The sequence below is a fragment of the Mustela putorius genome, unplaced genomic scaffold (genome assembly GCF_011764305.1).
Source record: "Mustela putorius furo isolate JIRA1106 unplaced genomic scaffold, ASM1176430v1.1 tig00000430_pilon_pilon_pilon, whole genome shotgun sequence".
NCBI classification, from domain to species: domain Eukaryota; kingdom Metazoa; phylum Chordata; class Mammalia; order Carnivora; family Mustelidae; genus Mustela; species Mustela putorius.
In genome coordinates, this window is record NW_025421377.1 from 23,347,120 (window position 1) to 23,356,706 (window position 9,587).

The window sequence follows — 9,587 nt, forward strand, 5'->3', positions numbered from 1 at the left end:
GAAAGACATGCCACCTCAGTAAAACATATTTATATAGGTTATTTATAATAATTTAGGGCAAGTGAAAATTTATGGGAACCTCCTACACTCACAAAATCTAATAGCAATCATCACATCTTGGCCTTTAAAATGGTATTTTAGTGATCATAACTAGATAAACAGAAACATTTGAATGTCGTGTTAAATTTAGAACTTTCTATTCATTAGACATACCGAATTTTATCTTAGTGGAGACGACCTCATCATCATCACCACCATCATCATCATTATCATTTTGGTACCTCACTGGTTCTCTCTAGCCAAATCCCTTTAGCACAGACGGAAGCACAATAACTCTAAGGAAATTGGGAGCCCATTCCATTTCATCAGAAAACTCTTAAATGGCAGAATCACATAAAGGCAAACGTTATGCTCTTCAAAATAATTATTTTCACAGAACTTGTAGTAGCAACACAAAGTAGCAAACAATTACAGTGGAATATGAAACCTCTGCTTTTACCCAAATTTTATTTTTTCCCCTGCTTCTAAATTCCAAAATATCTTGATTTGCTTGCAGTCTGTACTGAGAGGTGGCGTAAGTGACAGCAGTTTCAGGAATGTTTGAGTTACTGCCTGGTGATGCTGTTTCCTGGTTTGCAAATACCAGTGCTCTCCTGGGTTGGAATTCTATGTAGGTCATGAACAACCTTGGAGCTGGTATCAGTCTGTTCCCAGCAATGGGGCCTTTCCCGGATTTCGATTCTTTTTTGTTGTTTTAAGTACTTTTACATACACGATTATGCCCACAGGTAACAAGAAACCAGTGTTTCAAAAGAAAACCTGATCACATTGCTAGATAACGCAGGTATCCTAAACAAGAGTGCTAGCGCCTGGAGGGCTCTACCTGCAGCTGCTGCCAGGAGTACATATTTTTTTGATTGGTAAGAACTGGCAGATGACGCTTCATGAAATATAAATGCAAGAAAGCCTCCGGAGAGCGCAATAAAAACCTTCCACCCGTCAGTCTCGGAGGGTAAGAAAGATACTGTTAACAGCAGCAGGAAATGGCCTTCGGAGTCTCAATATCAGTCTATCTTTTATTCAAAGGTAGGTAGTTCCTTTTTGTCTTGTTAATTTTGTGTCCGTGTAAATTATGCATAGAATTTGTTTTCTCTGAATTAAAGAGCATGACAAAGAACAGAGCAAGAAATCTGTGAATTAATTCTTATGTAAAGCAGGTTGGCTTCCTAACATATTGTTGCAACCCCTTTTTTGAGACCTGTATGCTTGCTTTATACAACAAGAGGAGTTGATACATTTTAACTACTGTGTCTTAGCAGCCTCATGATTGATTTAGTACCCCACGTATCCACTTTCTCGTAAAAATAAATGTATTTCTATTTTCCGTAATTATAAGGTAGTCCCTGGAATCGGTATGGATGAGAAACAGTCAGGAAACTGCCCTGGTCAGGTTTTGGATTTCAAATGTAAATGAATTAAAATAGAACACACGTGGGAATAAGTAGACTAAGAAGAATTTTGGATCTGTAGCTTGCACCTAACTTTCAATCTGTTGCTTACACGTAGAAGGAGGCTCACCTGCTAAAGATGCCTTTCCCCCCCTCCCCTCCTTCATATAGCAATGACAGCCTTGACTGCAGAGGTAGCCGTGTCGGGAACACCCCCAATCACAACCCAGCAAAGTAACTGGACAGTTAACAAAACGGAAGGTATTTTCTTCACACTTGTGTATTTTAAGTGCCTTTTTTTTAACCTTTTTGAGAGATATTTGGATTGTGATCAAAAGCAACATTGGAAATTTTGAAATATATATTTTATTATTAGATAATCGACTCTTTCAGCAAGATGTTGTTAAATGGAAGTGACAGTTTATGTGCCCGCAAAGAACTGCCTTTATAAAAGGGGCAAGCAAAGTGGATGAGAGACACAGAAATCGTTTTCAGTTACGATCCTGAATGTGAAACATGCCACATTTTCTGCCAATAAGCCACGCGTGTCCCAAGACGGTTTGTCCCCATTTTGGCATTCTTGTTGACTGCTGTTTCGATACAGTCTTTTCATCTGTGACCATGACTTTGCAGCCAAAGAAACTATGGCAAGATGAAACCTTAATCCATCTTTGGAAAGATCTTTTTTCTTGTTTTGTTTTGGGGGGATTTTGTTGTTCTTTTAGCATACGTTATACTTCCAAACCATTTATACCCAATTTTGGTTGTTGGTGGTAATGACATATCATCACCATGACTATTATTCTTAGAATAGCTTCTGGCTGCTGTTGCGCATCATTATTTTTTAAGCCTGTTTGAACTCTCAGAGGTGAACTTGGTAAACTTGTGACTTGCCAAGACCTGTGTACCCAGTAGTTACGATCCTCACACAAATCACTATTGCCTCTTGTGAAGACAGGTAATAAGACATAGGACAGAGAAAACACCATATTTTGCTCTCAGAGCCAGGCAAATAGGTCAAGTCAGATGTTTTGTTTCTGAATACAAAGGCTAGTAAGATTTAAACATTCTATATTTCACCAGTGATTTTAAATTAAAAAAAATTCACTTAAAATATTTTGCCCATGTGAGTTTTGAATAACTACCCACTGGCAAAGAAAATCTGTGTGAGCTTTAGAATAATTTTTAGTCAAACATCTTCATGTCTTCTGAGTCTTTGAGCCAAGAGGAAAGATCTTTACTGGGGGATAATGCTTTAGAAAATTCAAGAACAGTTTCCCCTCAATAACTGGCTTCGTCGAAGTGCACCCAGTACCACCTTTTTACTTCCTCAATAGTGAAAGTCTTCCAAGTTACAGAGAATAATAATAGAAAACAGGGGACTGAATGTATCATCTCTACAGTTTTTCTTTGTTTTCTTGATGGAAAACTTCAGTTTTTCTGTTTTGAATTTAATTTAAAAATCTTCAACCAATATCTTAGGAAATTTTTTGTAAACTTATACCTAATATTCTTCTCCTTAGGGGAAAGATGAGGCTCTCTAGTACACTCTTTCTTTGAAGATGTTTTCTTTCAGTTCTCACATTATCTAGCAAATCCTGCTTCAGGCTTGGCTAATTCAATTGATTTAGTCTTGGAGCAGGAAGAACCAAATACAGTGTACAATGGGAAATTCTTACTGGCTTAGAGTTAATTATTAAAATGAGACTCCAGATTCACAATATTGCATTCAACAAAATGAAGGTGGATCTTAAGGCAATATTGTATGTTCTCAGCCAAAATGAAGTTATCTTATTGGTGGCTTAGTACCTAAAATTCGGTGTTTTAAATTTAAGAAAAATATACCTTTTTAGATCTTTTTTTTTTCCCTTAAGAATAAATAAGTAGGATTCTATACATCTATTTAGCTAGCAAGGCAAATATGGTGTCACATGATAACTAAAAATGGGGAAATAAGTTTTCATAACAAGACAAAATGGAATGTCACCAATTATGCTTGGGACAAGTTTAAGAATCAGTAATTAGATTTTTACCAAAGAGGACTCAATTACACGGCTTTACCCAAGTATCATCCCCACTGCATAGGCCCCAAGGATAGCATAGGTATATGTCTTTGGTCCATTAGAGAATGAGGAATAAGCATCCTGAAATGTATTCATTTTGCCAAAGGAAAGCTTCCCTTAGAGATTGTAGACACTTGACCATGGACGTTTTGCCAGATATCATTTGCATAGTGTTAGAAGTCAAAACCCAAATTTTCTCATTCTGTCTATCTCGAGGGTTTTCTCTATTTCCTCAGAATGTCTCTTAACGAGTAAAATTTCCAATTAATATTCAAAAGTGTTGTTTCAACTGTGTGAAGCTTGAGCCGTAACTTGTTTCTGGCTTCTTGTATAGGTCATGAAAATTCCTCTTCTGGAATCAGGCACGGGGCTCCCGTTACAAGTCCTTTCTCAATTGATAGTCCACAGAAGAGGAAGCGGGGAATTCTCACCTTCTCAACTTCATTATCTCCGTAAATCCCGATTCCCTAAGTGCTGACTTCTCAGGTGTGAATGGGAGAAATAAAAAAGGAGAATCAAGGCTAAAATGAGAATCAATGCTGCCACCTTTAGGCAAACTTGTATCTCTACCATATTATGTAGAAGGAACAGAACAATCATCCATCCACCTCCAGCCCCTAATTAGTGATACGTCTAAATGATATTAACCTAGAGTCTGTGACTATAACCTGCCGACGGAACCAGTCAGTAGTTTAAAAGGCAGAACCAGTCAGTAGTTTAAAAGGCAGAGCACCCAAAGAATATTCTTAAATTTAAAACTCTCTTTACATACGTGTAACAAAACTCTCTTTACATACGTGTAACAAATCTACTATAAGAGTGTGACCCACTTCATCTGTTAACGTTGTATGTCCTTTTCCTAGTTGACTACACAGAAGGACCCATAGCCTTGAAGTTCTCACATCCTTGCCTGGAAGACCACAATAGTTACTGCATCAATGGTGTTTGCGCATTCCACCATGAGCTGGAGAAAGCCATCTGCACGTAATTGCAAAGAACTTTCCAAGTCCTAGAGATGGGAGGAGATGAATTTACGTTTGACACGTTTCTCTGCGGTTCACATAGTACATTTCCATACACCTGTTTCTTATCTAGTAAAAAGGGTACATCATCTGGACATGACTCATTGTATTTGAATATCTAAGGAGTCTTTTTCTAAACTACCTAACCTTCACTACTCAAAAATAGGGTCCCCACATTAACAGCTTCTCTGTAACCAGGGAGCTTGTTACAAATGCAGAAGCTTGGGCTCCACCTCAAAACTACTGAGTCCAAATGTGCATTTAAGCAACATGCAAGGATGATTGTGGATTTTCACGGGATTGATCACAGATGAGATGAAATAGATGGCAGCACACACTCTTGAGGAATATGAAGTTCTAGAGCAATCAAGTACTATTTTTATGATCATCGGTTTGCTAGGCATTCTCCTGTGAAAGAGTAGATTAGCAGTTTTCTAGATCAACTCATGCAAGCAGACTAGACTACCTTTCTCTTCTACCCGTGTGGGAAGTTACATTAATATGGGGCCTTAATGAATTGGCTATTCTGAAATACCTAGCTGCCTCAATACATTTATAGTTGGCTTTCACTTGGCATTTTTCTCTTTAATTTACATTACTTATTTTCTATTGAAATTTTTATTTTTTTTTGAAATTGGTCATTTCTGTATGTTTCTACCACTATGGGTTTTTAAACTGTGCATTCTTTTCTTTTTTTTAAAAGGTGTTTTACTGGTTATACTGGAGAAAGGTGTGAGCACTTGACCTTAACTTCATACGCTGTGGATTCTTATGAAAAATACATTGCAATTGGGATTGGCGTTGGATTATTGTTAAGTGGTTTTCTTGCTATTTTTTACTGCTACATAAGAAAGAGGTAGGAAAAAATGAAAATGTGAAGTCGCTGGGCACTGGTTCACTTGATGAATATTTATTGAGCCCCTAGAATATACCAAGCACTGACATGTGTAATTTTTTAGTTAAAAAAATGATCTGGCAGTTTCCAACATATTTGTTTTGATGCTTTTCCTTATAAACACAGACAAGCAGTAAAAATTTGCCTGCAATTGTACTAGAACTGCTCCAATCTACAGGTTCTCTTCATCCTCCTCTGTCTGCCCACATCAAAGTTGGTGAATCCCACAAGAGCAGAGAGTGTAACTTGTTCACGGTTGTATATTCAGTGTTTATTACTTAGCCTGGCACATAGATGACACTCAGAAAATATTTGTTGAATGAACATATCAAGAAATGAACATTAAATGAATGAAAATATATGGCCAACATGGGCCATTTTCTTTTTAGACTTCAGGTAAGGGTTTATTCGGGAGGTTTTGTCGACTGCTAAAAGCCTAAGAAAATAAGCTTGATGCACACATACAAATTCCTTCTGTTATCCACACTGGTAATATTTTCTTAAATCCATGTCACTAGGATAAAGGCAAGAAGTAATGGGAGAAACTTTAAAGAGAAAAGTGCAAATACATTTCCTCGGCTGTACTCTATTGACGAAGTTGCCATTTTAAAAAATGACCAACACTGACCAGACAAAATAAAAGTTTGTTTGCTTAATAATTATATCTTAGAGAGAAGAACATCTATTATGTCGATTGTAGATCAATTGATATAAAATCTGTTCTATCAACTGATTGTTGTTGTATCAGTTGCCTAAGAAACCAAGAAAGGAAAGAGAAAAAAAAAAAAAAAAAGGAAGGAAAACCTTTTAGTGTTAACAAGACTGCTGTGTGAGGTCAGGCTCCTTGTGAGGTCAGGTTCCTTAGCAGCGAAACCTAAGATGGGGATTCTTGTGCAAGTCACTGGCCGAGGGAGTGCTCTAAGGTGAACCCTGGAACAGAGTAAGGAAAACTAGAGTGGAGGAAGAAAGTGAGCAAAGTGTAGACTTTGCTGAGGTCTAGCCTTGGCGCAATTCCATAGGGAGATCTAGAATATGAACGGCATGACAGACGTCTCCCACTAGAGCAAGGAGTCTTGGTTTTAGTGCTCTACGTCATCAAACATGGGTGGAAGGATGCTCCTGGTGAGAAACGGGCCAAGGGCTTGGAATCTCCCAGGAAGCTTCGGTGCTCTCGAAGAGAGCTAAGTGCTCTCTTGGTCAAGCGATCATCTGGAGAAGGATGCAGCAGTGAGCCTGGGGTATGGGTCCACCCCATGGATTTGGAGTAGGGCACCAAGAGCATAGATGTAATTCTCCATTAACTATAGAAACAGCCATCAAATTCACATGGAAACCAATGTTCTGTTTTAGGTGTCTAAAATTGAAATCGCCTTACAACATCTGTTCCAGAGGAAGACCACTGTGAGGCCTTTGTCAGAAATGTTCACAAGGCATTTATAAAAATCAGTGGGCCCCAAACTGAAATCTTCAAATGGAACAACAAAACTTCCCAAGCTGACTAGACTGGAAAATAATGGAAGTTGGGATCATGATGAAATGAGAGAATAAATTTCAACGTTGGTCTTTGGCCTCTGCCATCGTTAGGGTGCCATGGGAGACGAGTGAACAAGCTCTGGTGACAGAAGTCAAGTTCATAGTCCTACTCTGGGTTGGTCGCTGTTGTCCGTGTGGTTACTGTTCTTACTGCAGAAGGACCCAATGTCAGATGTGTAGTCCGTGGGAATCATTATCAACCTTGCAGCAAGCCAAGGCAAGGCCAAGCTTGGGTTCTTCGTGTGCTTTGCTACCACCAGTATTTTGGATCACTGCTCTCTGGACCTAGTCCCAAACATGCTGCTTTCACGGTGTCTGAGAGAATGTGGTGTCAGCTGTTGGATGAGGTCAGTGTTATGGCACCTCCAGGGACGCAAGCATGTGCCTGAAGTCTAAACCAGAGAAAAGAAAATGGAGTGTCCAAGGCAAACACGAATCATGCCCAGCTTGGGACCATACTATGTAGCCTTTATCTGTGAAATATGGAGTAAGCTAAAGAGTTCTCGATGACTGAAAGCTGACTGGATATCGGTCCTGAGTAGATGAAACATTTCTGTTTCTGCATGGATTATAAACCTTTGTGCTGGACTCATTGGTCCCCTCATGCCTATGGTCATTACCTCTTCCTGTCGTTAGTGGAACTACCTGGTGACTATCCATTTTGACTGCAATTCTAGAATTCTACTAATAAAATTCGACCATTGGCCCTGAAATAGAAACTGAAGAATTGGACATAGGAATCTTCTCACCAGCCAACAGTATGTGGAAACTTTCTTTACCATTTCTGAATACTTGATAGCAGATTTGCACATAGCGAGAGAAAAATGGAACAATGGCAAAACTACTTATTTGGGAATTAGGGTCCTTCCTCTTTAATCCTGTTTCTTCCACGTAAGTTGAATAGACTTGCGCAGGTCCTTTAATTTCTTTGGGCTTTGGTTTTATTTTCTACAAGGCCCTGACAGCTTCAAAATTGGACAGTGGGTCAAGAGAAATTTTTCCATATTTGTTCTGCAAGTGGGATTACTCTTAACCCCACCTCTACCCCCCGTACCCCCTCGAACACCTGGACACACCACTGGATATCATCTCAGGTGTATAGTTTAATGTGTGGTTTGTAGAATAATAAATTAAAATTTTGTTTTCCAAGGAAGTGAAACAGGAATTAAAGAATAATGATACCTACCAATTTTCTTTTGGATTCAATCTAAAACTATGGACGTTTTTTCTCCTTCATGACATAGAGAAGCGAAACAGTTCTGATCACAAGATGGGTTAAAAGAGAATCAAACATGAGCGTTCTTACAATGTTAACAGGACTTTAGCTTCTAATGACTTTCCATTCACTTCTAAACAAAACCTCACATTCTGCTTTCCTTTGAGGAGAAGGTATTTCTCCAGCTTTGTTTTTCCTCCCTGAGGAATTTCATGCAGATGAATCGCGTGTCAGCACTTTCTTGTCCTAGCAAACTATGCAAAGGTTACATCATACCAAAAAGTGGGGAGGAGAAGGATCCTCCCAGTGACTCCAGGACCGCACCTAGAAAGCTGTGCCCTTCCTGGGCATTTCAAAAAGGTGTTAAAAAGCTGGGGAGAGTCCCGGAAGAAGCAATAAAGCTTAATTAAGGACTGCCTCTTGATGAAAGGAAAGAGGAATTAATGCTGGAGTCTGGGGAGGTGATAACCAAAAAAGTTATAAATATCTGGTTATAAATATTTCTAAATTGTAAGCCCAAGATAATTGAAATTAAATAACACCAAGCAGAGAATTGAAATTTCCAGATTGCCAAACCAAAACAGAAACCAATAAGGAGTCAGATTTTTTCCACTGAGGAATAGGATAAGGTCCCCTCCCAAACCCAGTGAGCCGGCAGAAATTTAAAGCGTGGTTTATGAGAAGCCAACGGTTCGTGGTCTGTCGTACAAAATGATCAACCTAGAACGGATTTTGCAGGGAGGAATGAATCTCTGGCATTCCTATGGCAATATTTACATATGTAAGCGAGACTCCAGTGAGAAAAATGCTTACCAACAATATGTTCTGCAAATTTTTCTATTCTGTTTTTTTCCCTGTGGCAGTAAGACCCTGAGAAAAGTCTGCCAGGGAGGCCCTGCCTCAACACAGCATTTTGAGCTTTCAGTCATGAATTATTAGGTGGGCTGGATCTAGGAAAGGACTGGGAACATGCTTCTGGCATCTTTGATTAAAACAAACTGGATAAAGGGCTCATCGATTTCACTCACTTCCCATTTTGTCTTCTTCTTGTGTCTGTCCTTTAATCTTTGAGGACACATTCTTAAGTCATCAATATTCATAAGTGCTTCATTAGTTAGCATATTGGACCATGGTAGGGGTGGGGAAAAAACACTGTAACTTCACATTTGAATCAGTTACATTTGAACCAGTAAATTTACAAAAAAAAAAAAAAAAAAAAAAGTGTAATTACTTATTATTGTAAGCTCTGTCCCCAAATTATTATTATTTTTTAAAATAATCTCTCTACCCACCATGGGGCTTGAACTCATGACTGTGAGATCAAGCGCTGCATGCTCTACCATCTGATCCAGCCAGGTGACCCAGCCCAAATGCCTTTTGGTATCTTATATTTTTATAATCTTTGAAGTA

At 38.8% G+C, this 9,587-nt stretch overlaps 1 protein-coding gene across 1 annotated transcript; it reads left to right on the plus strand.

The window, feature by feature from the left end:
- Positions 1-862: 862 nt before the first annotated feature.
- Positions 863-9,361, plus strand: EPGN (epithelial mitogen). The gene is made up of 5 exons (XM_004766269.3): positions 863-1,086; positions 1,620-1,709; positions 4,375-4,495; positions 5,237-5,389; positions 6,779-9,361. Exons 1-5 carry the CDS (start codon positions 1,044-1,046, stop codon positions 6,831-6,833), a joined length of 462 nt encoding a protein of 153 aa, XP_004766326.1. The 5' UTR covers positions 863-1,043; the 3' UTR covers positions 6,834-9,361.
- Positions 9,362-9,587: the final 226 nt, after the last annotated feature.

What these genes read in the sequence shown, in the direction of transcription:
- EPGN (XM_004766269.3), top strand. Translation starts at nt 1,044, where the DNA reads ATGGCCTTCGGAGTCTCAATATCAGTCTATCTTTTATTCAAAG. An exon ending in AGTCTATCTTTTATTCAAAG is followed by an intron (nt 1,087 to 1,619) that starts GTAGGTAGTTCC and finishes TCCTTCATATAG; the next exon opens with CAATGACAGCCTTGACTGCA. An exon ending in CTGGAGAAAGCCATCTGCAC is followed by an intron (nt 4,496 to 5,236) that starts GTAATTGCAAAG and finishes TTTTTTTAAAAG; the next exon opens with GTGTTTTACTGGTTATACTG.